This window comes from Eleginops maclovinus, chromosome 3, assembly GCF_036324505.1.
Source record: "Eleginops maclovinus isolate JMC-PN-2008 ecotype Puerto Natales chromosome 3, JC_Emac_rtc_rv5, whole genome shotgun sequence".
Classification (NCBI taxonomy): Eukaryota; Metazoa; Chordata; class Actinopteri; order Perciformes; family Eleginopidae; genus Eleginops; species Eleginops maclovinus.
In genome coordinates, this window is record NC_086351.1 from 2,075,382 (window position 1) to 2,095,304 (window position 19,923).

Below are 19,923 nucleotides of genomic sequence, written 5' to 3' on the forward strand. Positions count from 1 at the left end.
CTGTAAATATGTACAGCATGGACAACGTTAGGTCGTCTCAAAGATTACAGACACTAAATTGGTGTGTGAGTCATTTCAAATGATGTATGTAATGAATATGTGGTACAAAGTACAACCCAATATAATAAAATAAGCAAGCACTTGGTCCCAAATGTTAGGGAATATGTTGCTTACCTCAGTGCTGATCTCCAGTATCAGGATGCTTTGACACACCTCACACTCAGAAAGGTTTCCTAAAGAGAGGAGGAGAACAAGTCGGAGAGACTTTATTCTTCCAGCTCTCGTACAAAGATGAACTCTGAATTGAATGCACAGTTTCCAGAAGTACAATGAATGATTGTGTCTATATTTCCAATGAGCAAACATAGTGGTGATTCATATATTTAGTCAGATCAGGTTACACTTTCAAAATACAATAAATAAATGAACTGTTTCCGGATTATAAGATATTGAATGATAGGATATTTCTAATAATATCACAGATAATGTTAATATCATCTAACAACCAGATTAACAACACTACTCTTTCTACATGTTCTATGCACAGACAGAAGTACAATTTCAGTTTAGAAAACTAAAGTCTGTACTGGATAATCCTTTATATAACAATGACTCCGCATACTTGATCCTCCAGTTAGAGACTGGTCATCTTTAAAACGGATATTCCATATTCAACATTAGATAAACACAAACCCTTTCAAAGTACCACAAGTACATTTTCAGCTAAGTAAGGCTAATACAAAGTAATTGATTGAGTTCATTTGGTACAGGTCAGCTTGTCACGACCTCGACTCAAAGCAGGAGCATCCAAAAGCACGACCCAGAGACACATTCTTGAATGTAACAGAAATATCTTTTAATTAAGATGAACACAAAAAGATCCTTCTTTCAGGGTAGGTATCGAGGAGTAACACAAAGCGCTCACAAGGAGGAAAAACACTAGACTAACATCTAACTAACAAAAGGAGAACTTCAGGATCATCTCTTCTCTAGAGATTAACCTAAGCTTGAAACGCATTTAAAAACAAATATATTTCTATTTTGACATTTTATATTGCAAATATTTGGAATTACAAAGTATAATAAACTATTTTGAAATATATATTATAAACTGGATTTAGAGAAAATATATTGTCTCTAAATCCAGTTTATATTAATCCCCCCCCCTTGCAGAAATGTAACATACCAAGTTATCTCTGGATTACTGCTGCGCACATTAAAAGCCACCACTTTGATCGCTATGCAACTCATCTTTTGGTGTATCTGCCTCCACAGGAACACTGATGCTCATTCAGTAGCACGTGTGAGGTTGTGGGTTAGAGGCCGATATGGTGCCCTGCACAGTGAGAACTAGAAAAGGACAAAGTAGGTGACCGTGTGGATGCCTGTTCGCACCTTGCAAACTTTAATAAATCATTTAAATATATATTTTTGTCAGTTGTGCATCGTTGTTAATGCAGATTAGCTTTGAGAACGACATTAAGAACGATTTAAAGTAATAAGTCTGTCACAAATAACTGGTCTAAATGGTTCATTTAAGCTTTCAACGTTTTTGAAGAAGCAACCACACAGTCACCTAATTGTGTCGTCGTGTAGTCCTCACTGTGAGCGTCCTGATATCGGTATTGTTACCACGGCCTCAAATATTCGCACTGAATGAGCAGCATATGTTCCTATGGAGACAAATATAGCAAAAGAGAAATGTAAACCACAGATAAAACGATCAAAATGTGCATTTCCTGGTCAGTCCACATTGGTTCCTTAAAGTACACCCCCCCACACAAATCTGCTTCACATTGTAGAATATCACCAGTTGAGGAGCAACAAGTTAATGGTAACACCGGCAGTTTGCTAAGCCCTCCCAGTGACGATATTTGCGTTGGATGCAGCATCACACGTCCATAGAAATAGTCAGTTCCGGCAAATCAGTCAATATAGAGTCTCTTCTCTTTCCACTTCTGCTGCCAAAGGTTTTGTTCAGTTTTGTGAACACACACATTATCAAATAAACCTTGTAGCTGCTCATACCTGACTCAATGTGCGATGATTAGCCACGGTGCTAATGCTAATGCTAGCATGCTAATTAGCACGCATAGCGAATCTGAAATAATGTAACAAAGTTCCAACTGGCTGGTTTTTAACTGATGTAGCCATAGACTGTATCTATGGATGTAGCAGCTTAAGCCCAATGCTAAAGCTGCTATGTGATGGCTTAACCTCACTGGTGCTCCAATGCCGGTGGTTTAGTATTAGCCCCTGTAACACCTGCGTCGGGAACTCTATGAACACCTGAACAATAAAAAGAATGCTCCAGTATTAAATTAAAGACTCAATAATACTGTGGCTGGCGGTACGAGTGTGAGGAGACTCATAGTTTGGAAGTCGCATTGTTTATATGGACACTGTACTCTGATGCAAGAAAGAAAAAGGTAGCCTCTTTCTCAGGTATACACTCACAATACTTCCACTGGATCTTCACAGGAACCTGTAAAACAGAACATAAGACAAACTGTTACCAGATGAACAAACGTTAAGTAACGGTAGCTAAAACACCTGCAGCTTTAGCATTACGCTAGCGTGTAGCTTTAGCATTACGCTAGCATGTTGAGACCAGACCGGTCTTTTAGCTAATCATTTTCACCGGAAGATATCTACAGAGAAATATAGATGTTTTCAAACTCACCATTCCAAGTAAAGTTGCTTTCAAAAACACACAGCTTATCAAAGTACTCAGTCGGTAATTCAACAACGACCCTCTGCTCTGCTCTACTGTACTTCCGCCACACGGTACTGCAGCTTCCAAACATTTCCACTTCCGCTTCCGGGGAAAGACACGCCTTCAGATGACCAAACCGGATCAGCTGATTTGCTAACATTAAATACCTGAGAATCAGAAGGGAGGCACCCACCGCGCAGGTATTTAAGGTTGGCAAATCAGTCGATCCGGTTTGGTCCCCGGAAGCGGAAATGTTTGGAAGCTGCAGTACCGTGTGGCGGGAGCAGAGCAGAGCAGAGCAGAGCAGAGCAGAGCAGAGCAGAGCAGAGCAGAGCAGAGCAGAGCAGAGCAGAGCAGAGCAGAGCAGAGCAGAGCAGAGCAGAGCAGAGCAGAGCAGAGCAGAGCAGAGCAGAGCAGAGCAGAGCAGAGCAGAGCAGAGCAGAGCAGAGCAGAGCAGAGCAGAGCAGAGCAGAGCAGAGCAGAGCAGAGCAGAGCAGAGCAGAGCAGAGCAGAGCAGAGCAGAGCAGAGCAGAGCAGAGCAGATTGATAAGCTGTGTGTTTTTGAAAGCAACTTTACTTGGAATGGTGAGTTTAAGAAATATCTAAAACTATCTGTAGATATCTTCTGGTGAAAATGATTAGAATTGTCTTTTTTTTATAAGTTGTTATTTTTACATTTCTGCTATTTATTTTAATTGAATTTTGTTTCTCATTTGTTGTTTTCTATTATTGTTTAAATGTTTCTTGTTTCTCACATTTACTGTTCATATTTTACTTTATTCTGATTCATTGTTGTTTTTATTGTATTTTTTAAATGTTTCTTATGTGTAGTTTTGCATATTTGTTGTCAAAGTGTTTCTATATTTCTTATTTCTAACATGTTTTTGCACCAAAGTGTTGAACGGAGGGATGGATAAAAACCCACTCTGCTTTGAAAGGCGATTAAATCAATAGAAATGAAAGTGAAATGTGTAAATGAATGTCTGTGGATTAGTACAAACGTGCAGAGTCCTCCTGTTATGTGTATTATGGCTATTTCACCTGTCATTTTTTGTGGTAGAAACTTCTGAAGCAATGGAGACGAAACCCAGAGAGACACGGGGAGAGCAGGAACTTTGATGGCAAAACACTGATGGGTTTATTTGGAGTTGCGGCCGGAGAATTGACAAGACATTTGCTGCAGTCACGAGTTGACAGAGCGGTTGCCCGACCAATTCTTAAGATCTCAAAAACAGGAAGAGGTTTTACGTAGTTCCGAATAGGTAATCAACATAAGCCAAGCAGCAGACTGAACAAGCTCGGACAATACATCTAACTTAAACTGTCATCTGGGTCACACAGAAGGTGTCTACCGGAGCCTCTGGGGCCAGGTAAACTGGTGCCAGCTTTCCCTAAACAATGAAGCCAATCTTAGGTCAGCATGATCTCGTACCCAGTGTGCGAACAACAAGGCTTTAGAAGCCCAGGCTGCCCCTCCTTAATGAAGATAACAGCACCTGCAAGGCCGAAAAACTCTGCCATGGCAATACAGACAGAGGAAGGAGAACATGATGAACTAGGTCAAAGGTTAAACCCCTAAGCTAAATATTCCCTAACAGTTCCTCTCTTTTTATCAAAGTTGATAACCAAAACCTACCCTAATTATACTTAGTCAATTCTAATCTCATTCATTAACTTATGAAATGTTAAAGACTGTAAGAGTAACGGTATTCTGAGTCTGAAGGTAAACAACAGTTATTCTACCAATTATCAAGGACTATGAAGAATCTCAAATTCAGATTCAAAATGCTATATATTTTAAACTATTCAGTCCATAAAGTTTAATATTATAGAAAGGTCAATTTAGGATTACATTACTCTAACTTCAGTAAGTATTAAATCAAAAGACTGTGGCATGAGAGCATAATGATTACTTCAATTATCTATCAGCAGGGGCTCAGTCAGTAGGGGCTTGGACTGGGAATCGTAGGGTTGCCGGTTCAAGTCCCCGAACCGACTTGAAATACGGAAGGTGGACTGCTACTAGGAGAGGTCCCAGTTCACCTCCTGTGGTGCCCTTGAGCAAGGCACCGGACACCTCCTATACCCCCTCCCCATTGCTCCCCAGGCGCTGCACGATAGCTGCCCACTGCTCTGCTGTGTGCATGTAACTGACAAATAAAGAGGGTTTCATCCTCTGACTCTATCTTCTATCCATCTATATTGTTATTTCAAAGTCTGAAAAGGAAATGTGAAACAGTTCTCAAAATGTTTAACAATCTCAAAAAATAAAAGATTAGGCAAAAATGTGAAAACTTTTGGCAAAACCTGGAAAGGAAGGACTAAGCATTATTAAAACTTGAGTCCATACATTTATGCTACAGCTGGTTGTCAAATCCGTGAGTGATGTTTATTTATTATGTCTGGCATTAAATCACATATTTACGTCAAGTCAGCTCTCATGGATTCACGTCATGTCCGTCTCAGTGTGTTTGTCACGTCTAGTCCATCCCCCGTGTTTCATGTCATGTCTCGTTTTCCTCTTCCGGTTCTATTTTGGACTTGCCTCATGTTTCTCATTCCAAGTCCAGTTACTTCTTCCCTTTGTGTGTTTTCCCACCATCGTCAGCGTCTGCCCCGCCCCTGATTGTTTCCACCTGTCCCCCCCCCCCCCCCCCCCCCCCCCCACCTGTCCGGTGTCAGTTCCTCTTGTTTGTCCCCTGTTGCGGTCAGGCCTCAGAGTGTTTAGTCAAGTCAAGTGTGCTTCTTTTTTTTTGATGCGTTTCAAGCTTAGGTTAATCTCTAGAGAAGAGATGATCCTGAAGTTCTCCTTTTGTTAGTTAGATGTTAGTCTAGTGTTCCTCTGCTCGGGTCGGCTTCACGGAGCGGCTCACACTGCTATTGGTTTATTCAGTTCCGTATCACTGGGAGGTCAGTGTGATACGGAACTGAACCAGGAAGGAGAGAAAGGAATCCAATCGAGGCGTTTCAGGCAGGGGGAGGGAACTTTGGGATTTTAGCTTTTGCAGACCTATTACACGCACACAAATATAAATAACTCACTACAGGGAAGGGAAACCCCCCAAAAGCATAATATAGGACAAATAATGAAAGAAATCAATTTAAAAAAAGCAACATAGATAAAAAAAACAATAAAATAAAGAACTATTTCTACATACACTAAAAATACATTTTAAAATAATTGTATATTGACATTGAATTAAAAAATAATAATAAGAGAAAGCATTTATATCTTCAAGAAAATGTGTGAATGTAGTACAACCAACAGGGGATGTTAGAAGAAGTGTGAAGGGACGTTATTTAATATTTAGAAATAAGAAAGAAAAACAATTGAAACGAACCTACACAGACTTACAACCTATTTAAACAATTTAGTGTAATTTTACAATCAAACACACCACCCAGCCACACCAAGTACACTGTGGAAAGAGCCTCAAACTTAACACGCTACAACTACAAATGACAACAAAACCTTTGCATCTCTGAATCATGTTTCCGTCCTAAAATAGTTTTTTTTTTTAAATATCTTTTATTTTTTTCTATTTGTCTTTTGTGTACACCATTTTTTCCAGAGTAAATTCCTCGTATTGGTAATAAAAGCGATCCTGATCCAATAAATGTGTATTTAAATGTGTAGTTCACATCATAGCCACTAGAGGCCACTAACGAGTCATTAGACTGTTTACAAAAGTTGTTGTTCTTAATGTGTTTGAACACTTAACCCCGCTAGTCTTTTCTCTCCGGTTATGGCTTTTAGGCTTTAAAGATAAAAGTCAATAAATCACTAAATTCACATCGAGTTTCTCTTCTTTTCACTGCTCTCTCACTTCTTTGAATCATGTTTCATCCTTCAAGTTTGTTTGAGAGGTGTAGTTCACATCCTAGCCGCCAGAGGCCGCCAACGAAACTTCTTCAAAAGTTTTCTTTTTTTTTACAGATGTGTAATGTGTTTTAGAATTTAAAAAACCCATGCCATCTCTTGCATCGTCTTTGGTTGAGGCTTTTGGGGTGAAACGAGATAAATAAATCACCTTTTCTTCCTTCTTATAGTTTCACTTCTACTGTTCTATCTCTGCTCAGTCTCCTCAGGTGATTTCTTCACACACCGCCGAGTTGCAGCTTTCTGTTTCTAAAGAGGAAGAGGAGCGACACACCATGTGACGCTTTCTTCATAACTAACAAACCAGGAAAACCAGTCAGTGAAATCAACACAGAAGAGCAGCCATGAGTCCCACTGATCAAGGCGAGTTTTACACTTTTTATCCACGAGTTTGAAAGCTTTTAGCAAAATATCATGCGTTTATTATTAATGGATAGTATACCATCTTGGCTTTTCTTTTACTTTCGTTTCTGTTTTGAGAGGAGTTTCTTTGTGTTCGTGCTGCAGGTGTGGTTTTGTTGATGAATAACAGATCCATTGTAATATCTGTCAGATTATTAAGCTGAGTGTGATTCAAAATGACTTTAAAGCTCAGGTTATTCTCTATGTTTATTTTGTAACTATAAACGGAAGTTCTTTTTGAAGCAGTTTCCCCTTTAACACATTTATATAAAAAAACCTGAAATATGTATTTTTGTAATTATTGATTTGGAAATTAGAATACGATTATAAAAGGGGCTCCTTAGGGCAACTTGGACACACTTAAAACTCTATAAAAACTAATAATTTACTGAGTTTTTTTCATATTAATGAAATGATCTCTAAAATATATTAAGTAAATTCTCTTTTCTTTAACTTTTTGGTTTCTCAGTTTAACCAGGAGTTGATTTTGTGTTCAGGCTGCAGGTGTGACACTGCAGTAACAGGCCTGTATGTGGTGATTTACAGGGACTGTGGGTCCAACATATTTAAGCATCTTGTCTTATTATGCTCTGGGGTATTTAAAAACAACGTGGTTAACATTTCTGTTGCAGTATCCTCCTCGAAAACTCGTTTTTTGGGCCTGATGTATGTCTTTTTGCAGTGAGTGTTTCTGAAATTAGCATAGATATAAACAAAAGGGCATTTTCTCTCTGTGGTCCAGTGATGAACTAACTAACAAGTAGCATTCAACTTCAACTTCACTTAAGTTAATTATGAAAAGACCTTGAATAATTCTTATTTGAAGCTTAATGTTAGTGGCTTAAAGGAGTCTCGGATGATGGTGAATATTGACGGGATGTTTAAGGCTATATAATACTTTGCTTTTATAACTATTAGTTGTGAAAGTGTGTCAGTCAGGTGTCAGGTGACACTGTGGTCTACCTTAACAATAGACTCATCTCAATTTTATTCTCAACTTTATTCTAAAGTCATCATTCTCCAGGAGATCAGATGAAACGAACCGATACTGAACCCCATTACTGATTAAAACAAATCCTCTTTTTTTTTTTACCTACTTTTACTGCTTTTTACTTCCTTTTTAAAATGTTAAGTCATCTCTCTAGCTGCACAAACTTCCCGTCATCTGAAGCTGCTGAACAACATTCTCTTCCATCGTTCGATTGAGCAACAGCAGACATCGATGGGTTATATGACATGTCTTGCTTGTTCGTTAGTTCCAGTTCTGCTCTTCTGATGGTTTCAAGAGCTTTAGATAAAGAGAAGCAATACGTCGACTACTCCTGCAGGAACAGCTTCACCACAAGTCCATACGATGCATTCAGCAGAAGTTTAGATCTATTAATAGTCTGTGTGCGTTATCGGGTCGCCTTACTGATAGAACATCAGCGTAAACTACAGCCATGCGTACATTTGTCACGTCGTGAGCTTCACAGATTTATGTTTTGTTAGATTGTATTAGTTTAGATAGAATATACACCAGCACACCGTAGAGAAACACCCACTAAATCTAACTGAGGGATCTTTCATTTATAGGAAACAGTACTTTTAAGATAACACACAATTTAAAATGAATATATTTATTGGTTATCTTGCTTGTTAAGTGCTGAAAAATGCCAGCATAAAAGCTATATATGCAGCCCTTTGATATTTGTGAGCTAGATGACCTCATATAGCATCATTTCAACCATCATTTCCACCATATTCTGTAAATATTGCTTACAGAATATATTACCATTTTCCTAAAATCGTTTTTGTATCAGTGTTTTTATGCATGCCCCAAAAACACCCAAGACAAATTCCTGGTATGCGTTAACCTGCCCCTAAAATTAGCTGTGTTCAAACCTCAGGTGAGAATTTAAAGATGAAATGACATGATTCCTGGAAGGTATAAAGGTGATGTGTCAAGGCCTCGAATAAACAAATAGCGTGTTTAAAATCTACTTAAGTTCATAACGTTTGTTAGCGTTTGGCTTTTGAATTGACATTAAGGCTTAGGCATAAAACACACGACATTTAAATAGATTTAAACGCATAAATAATCCAAGAAAACTTGTTTTAATAGAATAGGAAAGATATAAAATACAAAAAGTTAAGTGTGTGTGTGTGTGTGTGTGTGTGTGTGTGTGTGTGTGTGTGTGTGTGTGTGTGTGTGTGTGTGTGTGTGTGTGTGTGTGTGTGTGCGTGTGTGTTGTACATTTCCCCCGCTGTGGGAACAATAACTGAAAAACCCTTCGATCCTCTGAGTGAGGTTTTTCAGAAGCGAAAACCACTCGTCTGTTTGTGACTCAAAGGTTTGTTCTCACGGCGTGTTGGCAAGAAAAAAGGTCACGCAACATCCTGACTTGTGTGTGTGTGTGTGCATGTGCGTGCGTGTGCGTGTCTGTGTGCGCAGGCCTGATGTTGGGGAGCCTTCTGCTCGTCTCCCTGTGTGTCGGAGCGTCGGCCATGTTTGAAAGCCAGCTGGACGGCCACTGGGAGCTGTGGAAGAAGACACACGAGAAGCAGTACAGAAATGAGGTACAGTCCAAAGAAAAAAAGGGATGTAAATGTGTTTGTAGGCGCAAAATCCATAATGCAACTCAGTGTTTGACCTTACGCTCTCCCACTGCACGTCTTTGTTTTTAGGTGGAGGATATGCACCGCCGGGAATTGTGGGAGGAAAACTTGAAGCTCATTAGCATGCACAACCTGGAGACCTCCATGGGGCTGCACACCTACGATCTGAGCATGAACCACATGGGAGACTTGGTGAGAAAGTTTATAGTGAAGGGGGAATTGTTTTGTTGATTGCACATTTATTCATTAATCAAACAACAGTTTTTATAATGGTTAGAGGTCAGAGGGATGCAGGTTATGAGTGGTCTGAACTTCTCGTCTCTTATTCACATATATCTTTTACGATACAACTTCAATGATCAGATCAAGTCTGACATTTGACTTGCATCCCAGCAGCTCCATTTGCAACATCAACATGGACAGATGTCAAGACCAAACATTTAACAGCACAATCTCTGAGAGAAACATGCTCTAAGACCCTTTAGCGTGTAGTTTACTGTGAGGATTGACTGGTGCACAAAGGCGTGCTTCACTTTATTGAATCGCGGGATCCTGGACCTCCGATTAGATGGTAGTCTTCGCTGTTCAGAACATGCTTTGGATCAGAGATGATGTTGTTGGACAGGCTCGTTAAGTAGTTGTGATAGGCTGACTCATAAAGTCTCTGACAGGGTTGACCGACAGTCTTTGAGCAGAACAAAAAAGTGGAATATGCTGGAAGTTAGCAGGCAACTGGACTCCAAAGAAGGCCCAGCAGTATTTTGCAATAATTCCATGAATGGAACAGAAAGCACCAAATAAGAAACAGATATAGAAATCCTTACTTTACCTTTATTTACATTATTACAACAGCTTTCAGATGTTAGAGGGACTGATTTTGAAACTTTATTCACTTCATCATTGAAACATTTATTATCATGGTGAGATTTGTATTTTCTTTAAAGGATCTGTACCAAACAAAGTCTGTAAAATACCGTCTGTACGCTGGGACGTCTCTGCACCCCCACAATACTCCATTCAGTTCATTTCACATATTTAGCCTTTAACAAATATTGCACTTGCTGCAATTTTTGCAAAAAAACATTTGGATAAATTGTGCAGTCCTACATCAAATGCACAGTGTCTGTTTAAGTGAGCTTTGTGGAAAACTACTGCTGCTTTTTTAATCCATTTTATAAATGAAACCCCTCTGCAACTTTGTTAGTGCATGAGTGGATTTCTCGGTTGAGGTTCATAAACAAGTTCCTAGTCGAGGACCCACTTTTTTTTCGTCAATCAATCACGACCGAACGTTTTGAACAACTGCAGTAATTATACTGCAAATTCCGACCTTCAAAATAAAAGTTTGACTATTTTCCGTGTTTTTGCGTATCTGCGACCCACCAATTGAGAACCACTGCTCTAAAAGGGATCATCGCCGGCAATGAAACCCCTAGTAAGGAGTCAGAATGATCCGTGCGGTGTCTCCACTAGCTATATTTAGGTTTTGAGTTGGCACAATGTTACGGTGGCTGAGAAGTTCCATCTTCCATCAGGAGAAACATCTCACAGTTTAAAAAATGATGCAAATATAATAAGGCAAATGAAAACACATGCAAATGAAGAAACATCTTCCCCAGCGTGATGACTGACGCGCATTCACTCGAGCGCTTTGGGGATTATAAAGTTGCCAGCCGCCACTGTCCCGCTGTGCGCATCACGTTTTGCTGTTCCGTGGTGTTTTTGTGTGCTTGGTATCTGCAGCGTCTCGTTTTACGTTCCCTGTGCATGTGTTGTGAAGTTGGCGAAGATGTTTCTACATCTGCAGGTCTTTTGGCACATATGTGTTCTTATATCTGCATCGTTTCTGAAGCTGCAGCGCGTTTCGGGCACATTTGCACTTGCTGGCCACCGTACTATGTTTGCTATTTTCGTGGCCTTCTCTTGAATCGTGCACCTGGTGCGAGTGGCATTACACCTACTTTTTTTTTTCAAGAGGTTAACTCACTCAACATCCTTCAAAAATGACAAGAGAAGAGAAGACACCACTACAGCCTCCAAGTGGCTCAGAGTGCGGGGGTTATTTTTGTATGGGTCTACTCTTTCTGCCTGTTGACAAAAGTTTTTCACTTATTTGACACTTTGTTATTCGAACAATATCGATTAAAGCTGCTTTAACTGATTGTCTCAGCTGAAGTCACGTAAAAGTTCCTATAATCAGGAAACAAATACTCACAGGCGGAATGTAAATTTATAAATTTGCCCGCTGAGGTTTGTCTTTTCACCCTTTGGCCCCTCCACTGGTCTAACTTCCCTCCGTGTGAAACTCTGCGTCGGCTCAGGCCTTTGAGTCTCCGCTGAAGTAATGAGATGATTTCTGCTCGTAGCTCGACCACTGATCCACGGCTCCTGCAGGATGCATTCAGCACATGCTGCGTGTGGAGAATAGCCTGCAGTATGTTCTGGGTGCATAATGAGGGTCTAAAGAATCCACGCTGCATACTGGAATATTAACTAAGTGGTGTTTGGTTTGCGTCCTTTAACCTGCCTCGCCTCAATCCGTGTCCGAGGGTCTTTCGATATATTCAAGCTGAATCGGAGTAATTGACACCAAAAAGTACCGTAGAACTGAACTCTCACTAACACAGCTCTAAAAGTTACTCCATGTTTGAGTTTTACAACGTAGAATCTGAAACGTTTCCAAAGAGCTCAGGAAAGCCGGAGAACAAAAGGGGAATTCAATTAAGTAGGAAAACACATAGGAGGAATTTGTCTTGGTGGTTTTGGATGCATCCACAGAAATAAAACAAGATGTTGTTTATGCCTTTATTGTGTGCATTTCTGTGATGCATAGAGTCTATGACGTGGCTGAGGGTCTGTGACACATTTAACATTTTAAGTCCCAGCTTCATAGAATTTAAACTCTGATCTTGATCACAGTTGAGAAGCTAAACTAAAGAAGCTGTAGTAAACATAAAACACACTTTGATCACTTGTGTCAATTATTAACCAAAATCTAACTTTTCCTTTCCCTCAAAATACTTAAAAACTCAGCTGCAAACAGATGCGTGACTTTCTAATAACCAAATGTTTGTTTATTTTTCATCATTTGTACATAGTTCTTTATTCATGTATGTATGTAAATGTGTGAAAATGATCCAAGAGGCTATTTCTTTTAATCTGTAGTCCCTTTAAATATGTTGTAAAGTAACCCTTAAGTCAATAAAATAATGCAACATACTGTAGAGGTTTACAATACAGGAAATGCTAATAAAAACAATGAAATCAAACATCGTTAAGAACATTTAAGAATGCATCGTAACACAGACAGCACAGGTAAACGCCACACGTCTGATTTGTGATACTGGGCGATATAAATAACATTTGATTTGATGAACTTCCTGACAGACAGCAGAGGAGATCCTACAGTCTTTCGCCACGCTCACTCCTCCCACCGACATCCAGAGGGCACCATCGGCCTTAAGAGGGGCTTCCGGCGCCACCCTCCCCGACACCATGGACTGGAGAGACAAGGGCTGTGTGACCAACGTCAAGATGCAGGTGAGGAAAAACCTCCCCCTGGTTCCCATCAGCGATTCATATAACTGAGAATTCTGTGTCTCACTGTGAACTGTCATCCTCCCACACGATCCTCCTTTAGCTTCTCGAAGCGGCTGTTGTACTTTAAAGGAAGTCGTCACCTCAACTGCCAGTTTTGCAATTCTTTTTGCCACATCCACTTTGTTGTTAGTGTGGAAGTTGTGTGAGATATACCGCCTGACACGTATTGACAAGACACGGTCTATAGCTCAGCACCTGCCGCAGTTGGTTTACATTGAATGGTGAATTTACAGTCAAAACACATAATTAAGTGACATATTATACACCAGATTTGCTTTTGCTATAATGGTGCATACATAAACACAGTAACGGGAGATAGGTTGTAAAAAAAATAGCAAATATACAACTGTATTAAAGTACAGCAGGAATATGAGCATGTTTATATGAAAATAAATGATGCGCATAATATCAGAATAAAAAATGACTGTTTTACAAAATGTGCAAAACATTTAGATGAATGTGCCTGTGTACAGTATAATAATGATAAGTATAATAGATGTATTGTGTGAGCGCTTGTACAGATGCTCAGAGTCACTTTACAGAGGTAATAAAAAACACAACAAATAAAAGTCAGATTGAAATCGAGCAATAAAACAACAATCACACTTTACAAGTATCTTCACTTACTTCAGATTAAAGATAACGTCGCTTTTTAGTTTACTGTTCCTAGATTTCACAAATAACTCTTGGTTACAAAACATAGAAATGTGCATACAGCTTTAATTTGAACCCAAATGAAAATAGATATAACGCTGACCTTCATTTGTCTGTCTATTTTATCTAAACTACGTCAATCAGATTTGTGTTTAGTGTGAAAGTGAAGAGAAAGAAGTGCTGTTGTGCAGATTAATATCATTCAGGTATTGATTTTGGAGAAGACTTGTGTTCTGTGCAACATGTTAGAAATAAAAGACAAACAAGGAAAGTGAGCAGAGTTAAATTGAACCTCTCAAACGCCACTGGCTCCGTCTTTACAAACTCATGTTGTGCTGCCAAACATCCAGGGTTCCTGTGGCTCCTGCTGGGCCTTCAGTGCTGCAGGGGCCATGGAGGGCCAGTTAGCCAAGACCACGGGGAAGCTGCTGGACCTCAGCCCCCAGAACCTGGTGGACTGTTCCAGCAAATACGGCAACCATGGCTGCAAAGGGGGCTTCATGAGCCAAGCCTTCCAGTACATCATCGACAACCAGGGCATCGACTCCGAGGCTTCCTACCCGTACAAAGGACAGGTGATTTGTAAAAGCCATTACACTTAATTAATTAAAGGACAGCCCAAATATACACACTTGGAAGCACCTACAAACCCAGGTGTTGTGGGGGGGGGACCTCTTTGGAAGTATACCTTTTTAAAAGCACATAACAACACCTTTACTGAGATGGCAGAACTTAAAATAATAAATGGTGTGTAGGAAAGGAGCAAAGGAGTTAGTTTGTAGTCCCTAACCTCAGACTGTGTGTGATGATTATTGTATATATAGCAGTTAGTAATAACCTCCTCGACACCACAGGGGTCTATAGACTAGTTGATGCAGACCTCAGCCCAAAGAAAATGAACTTTAAAGACCATTGGAACTTGGTGTTTTGGGTGGAAGCATTCATGAGTGCAAACTCAGCTACACAGTCAACAGATTCCTGTATGAGAAAACAAGGTGGGCGTGCAAGAAGTTCAGCTCGCCCCTGCAGGCTGTCGACTGCAGCGCTGGTTCCACTCGTCTGCGGTCCGCTGTTAATGTCTCTTTGGAGCAACGATAAATGAATCGGAGCGGACAGCGGGTGTTTGTCCTCCAGGCTTCATCTGTTTGTGTGGAAGAGGAGACGGAAGGAGACTGATGCAGAGGTGTTGTGGTGCTAATCTACCCAAAAAATGATTCAAGAAAATGATTGGACATTGCTGGCTCTGGCTAGATGATGCATATTGGTTTTCTTTTAACATACATGGACGTCACCAGAGTTTAGCCAACTTCAGGTGATATCGTTGAGTTGCTCAGGTATAATCCATGCAGTATGAATCAGCAGTTTTAACCCCAGTTTGTCCTCTGACTTCAGGACCAACAGTGCCACTACAACCCTTTGTACCGCGCCGCTAACTGCTCCAGCTACAACTTCCTGCCTGAGGGGGACGAGGGGTCCCTGAAGGAGGCGCTCGCCACCATTGGACCCATTTCGGTAGCGATTGACGCCACGCGGCCCACATTCGCCTTCTACAGGAGTGGTACGTGTCACATCATGAGCTCCACAGGCTCCTCTCTTTGCTAGAATGACTGAAAATAGATGCAGAAAGATCCAGGTATGTTCAGGGAAAGGTTGCCGCATAAAGGTCACAGGAGGGGTGTGATTTTCTAACACGTATACTTGCAAAACAGTCAAGTTAAGACCCTCTATAGATGTTGTTTTTGCGCTCCTATAGTGGTGAAACTTGTCACCTTGCTGCAGTAATGTACAGGTGTACTCGAGGACCTGCAGCCTGCACTCTTTTAACTGATCTCCATGAACTTAATGCACAATGCAACGGACATTGAATGAACACACCAACTCAGTTTCGTTTTGATTCCCTATAAGCTTACCTTTCACTGTGACATTTGCTTTACTTTCCTCTCACAACACAAACCAAGCCCAGAAGAGGGTTGTTTTTGTTTTCCCAGGTAGCTATCAGTAGTTATCCCCTGGTAACAAAGTATAAATGTACCTTTTTGCATCTCCTCTAGGAGAAGTGGCAGATGTGGCAACAACCAAAGTAACTGTGGAAAACAGAACAGTTTGTCCTGTGTTTTTGAACAGTTTAGACTCTGAGGAAGTTGGAAAGCAATTTGGTTTTCTTTCTTAAATTCAATAATCCGCGATACACTCCTGCCCCCTGCTGTTTCAGGGGTGTATGATGACTCCGGCTGCTCCCAGAAGGTGAACCACGGTGTGTTGGCCGTGGGCTATGGCACACTGAACGGACATGACTACTGGCTGGTCAAGAACAGGTGAGATGTTTTTCACTGCCCTGATCTCTCCCTAAATCCCCATTTAGTTCATATTAATAACCGGTTTATGACTTACTTACATACGGTAGTTCTTGTGTGTTCCTCCCCCATCTGCTTCCTTGTGTGATGGAGGGGGAAGTGAAACGGGGAAGTCAATAAAGTGCAGGAAAGTACACGGTGTCGATAAGCAGAAAGGGTTTGGGTGTTCTGCTGACACGAGTTTAGTGGTTGACTGAGAAACTCCACAAACAGCTGCCTCTCGAGCAAACATTACCTCAGCACTGCAATGAAGGTCTAAATCAGACGACGTCAGGAAATCCTTAGAGAAAAGGGAGTTTCATTTCCTACCTCATCAGGTTTTAGCTTGTTTTAATCCTCTTTCTACGTCTGTTGAACCGTGAGATCGGCCCTTTAACTTTAGAGAAATGACAACCCATGAAGCACCTGTAACGCCAACGTTTTCCCTGTAGATTATTGTCTTTTTGTGATTTATAAAAGCCTTTTGTGTAGCAGCTTGTTGTTAAAGCGGAGTCGCAGAGATCTTTGATGTAGAGTCACGTATGTTGGGGTTGGGTTTGGCTTGGAAGGATAATTATGGTTTGTTGAAATAAGCATCATGTAACTCGGTGACGTAGCATTACATCATAATAATAATCATAAAGCTTTATTTATAGCACTTTCAAGAACAAATCAGCTCAGATCAGATGCTTTTTGAACTCGTGCAGCAACAGTTTCAATGTGTCTAAACACAAGGAGGTAAAAGGTATGATAAAGGAAAACAAAAACCAAATCAATATAAAAACACAATCAAATAATGACAATGTAAAGTTATTCATAATTATAATAGAGGATAAAACATAAAGAGATTAAAAGAGCAACTTAAAAGGAAACGTGGCTGACAGAAGTGTTGAATAATCAAAGTTAAAACCTATTAAATTAATACTCAAATGTAAATAATAGATACTAAAAACTCAGTTTTAAGAAGGAGGGTGTTGAGGATGTGTCTTAGCCGTCGTTTGAAAATATCCTCTGGCCCCGGCCGTGGCAGTTTAAAGCGCCAGTCACAGAATCAGCACTTCAGGAACAGGGCTGAAATAGAGGTGGGTGAGGCATGCTACAGTGGGGGATCTGTTTGGTATTTTGAGCAAAACACTTCACAGACATGTATGCATTGTAAAGATATTGCCCTACCATATATTGTTCAAATATAGCATAATAGGAGACCTTTAAAGAACAGCACAATAAAAAGGAGGTAGTTAAAAGCGTGTCTGTGTATTTGGCGCTACATCACCGGCTTCTGATCGGTTGAATGAACCAATAGGACTTAACTTGTCATTTCAAGTAGTTGTTACTCTAGTTAATTTGATTATTTCAAGCTCATTATTTATTCCAATCACATTCCTATCACTCAACAATGATTTCAATTATAGAAACATGATCCTATTTTCATGAACTCGTCTCTGTGTCCTTTCTGTCCAGCTGGGGAAAATCATTCGGAGACCAGGGCTACGTCCGGATGGCACGCAACAAGCAGAACCAGTGTGGCATCGCTCTGTACTGCTGCTACCCCATCATGTAGCTGCAGGCTGTTTAATTTACGTCCGCCTTAGTTTCATATATCCACTATTTAAAAAAATGTTATAATGATCATAGCAGCTTTGGTCAGGTTTGGGAAATTCCATTTAACAGACCTTTTTGAGGGGGAAAAGCCAAGAACATGTAATCTTTAAATACTACAGTTTTAACAATCAACGTTGTCTTTACTCTGTGTTTGTTTGTGCCTCACTGTATGTGTTTGAATCTTTAATAATAAAGAGACATGTACTGTGTAATATTGCCCTTTCACATCGGTCTTCTGACGTGATGGCGGCCATCTGATTTCACACCGGCGGTTTCAGGGGTTTTCACTCTGTTAAATCTGCCATGAAAACTGCCTGAAAGGATTCCATTGACTCCTTGGAAAATTGGCTTGTTGGTCAATTTAGCTTTTACATGTTACGACAGAAGGAAAGCCAAAATCAATACCTACGTCTCTGGTAAATATCTCTGTCCTGTGCACATGCTGATGGTGTAGCATGTCATAATGCCGCCTGCAGGCTAGTAACATGGTCTTGAAGAAGAACAGCCTTTTGATTTGTTGCTGTTGTTGTCCCGCTGACCCTCTCATCAAACATTGAGTCTATTTGTTTTCAAAGAAGTCCAAGGAGTCATTTAAAACCGTCTGTTATTTGAAGCTTTTTAGAATTTAAAAGAGGAGATGAATACCTCTCTCCTAATGTCGTTCAAATGTGAAGCTAACTCCAGGATCTGGTTTAGCCAACAAAGAAAAGCTTACTAATGACGTGGCATGTCTCTTTTCATTAACCGCACTAAACAACACAACATACTAAACTATAAAGAGCTGCAGTCTAATGACAGAGCGTTAACTGCAGCTCTTTATGCTAAGCTAACTTGCTTCTGGGGGCTCAGAATTACCATACAGACTTCACGGTTAGGGCTTCACAGCAAGAAACAGCATACCTCCAGTGACAGTAGTGACCCTAGAGACATGTATTTATACATACAGTGCATTTTACAAACCACCTGTGTTGAGAAGCATTGTTTGAACCCAAAAATACCAATAATTAAGGCTGAATTTACATTTGAGAATTTTAAACCCAAGTAAATAGCATTTTGATGTTGAGGAATATAACATGCATAGGGTTTGATGGTTTTATTCAGGACCATAGACGGCTAAAAGAAGCAGATGTTAGACTGCATACTTTAAAGGCAGGGTTTACGAGGGGACTTTATTACCGTTATTTACTTTCCTAATTAAATACAGTAAAAGGCTTATTGGAAACCAAAAGAATATCATTGTCAGTATTGGCCTTTAAAAGCCGAGCAGGGTCACCCGCTAATCCCTCCAGGAAGGTCAGCATAGAGTCAACAGAATGCAGTGTTGGGTTACAAATGAGTCATTTTATTTTTTTAGTGCAACATCACAACAAACAATTTTCACATGAGGTATTCAAAGGGATTTTCTTTAGTTGTTGATACAAAATGTCCCACCATGATTGACGTTTAAAGTGTTGTGTATCTTTTTTTTTTTTTTGAAAGCCTTTGGTTGGTTAGCCACATTCATTAGTAAGTCTAACACATGGACAAGAATGGCACGATAAAGCATGGTGGGTCGAGTCCAAGCTGAGGAAACTCAGACTCAGTCAAATATAATATTTCCCTCAGCTCTTCCCCGTTTAAAGCTTTTGTATGGATTTCATTATTTCCTACTTACAACAGTGGGATCGAACAGTATTTCAACTACACTAGACATTTTGGAAAAAACAGGGGTGGGAGGGGTGGCTTACAAATGTGGAAAAATAGCTTCTGTCTCCTCCGACCTTTTTTATTTTTGGATGAGCGCTTAATTCTTGGGCTTTTTCTGTTACAGCAAGTCACATGATGCTAGTTTTCCGGATAACAAGGAATAGGCAACGTTGATTACAGCAAGATCCTCCTTGCTTGGATTGTCACCTCCTTCTTTTTTGGTCTTGAGAATGATTTTATTTATATACAGAACATGGATCGATGGGACACTAGCATACTGTACTTAAAGCTTTGGCTGGACGGGGGCCGCGTTCGGCTCCTGTTACGGATTGATTCCAGCACATTTGGTTTGGAGTAAAAGGCATGAAGAAAGAGACGGATGGACAGACAAGATAGATAGATAGATCGATAGATAGATAGACAGACACCCTGACAGGATGGATTCTTTGGTT

General features: G+C 40.2%; 1 protein-coding gene and 1 long non-coding RNA gene across 2 annotated transcripts; one reads left to right on the forward strand and one right to left on the reverse strand.

Annotated features, from left to right (window-relative positions):
* Positions 1 to 831: 831 nt before the first annotated feature.
* LOC134862315 (uncharacterized) lies at positions 832 to 2,836 on the reverse strand. Its single transcript, XR_010165490.1, has 2 exons — positions 2,684 to 2,836; positions 832 to 2,485 (listed from the first exon to the last, which is right to left on the reverse strand). It is a non-coding gene; the product is annotated as an uncharacterized LOC134862315 (long non-coding RNA).
* A 3,958-nt stretch (positions 2,837 to 6,794) lies between these two features.
* LOC134862287 (cathepsin S-like) lies at positions 6,795 to 17,997 on the forward strand. The gene is made up of 8 exons (XM_063880132.1): positions 6,795 to 6,959; positions 9,433 to 9,557; positions 9,666 to 9,788; positions 12,984 to 13,136; positions 14,201 to 14,425; positions 15,243 to 15,408; positions 16,063 to 16,165; positions 17,645 to 17,997. Exons 1-8 carry the CDS (start codon positions 6,941 to 6,943, stop codon positions 17,742 to 17,744), a joined length of 1,014 nt encoding a protein of 337 aa, XP_063736202.1. The 5' UTR covers positions 6,795 to 6,940; the 3' UTR covers positions 17,745 to 17,997.
* Positions 17,998 to 19,923: the final 1,926 nt, after the last annotated feature.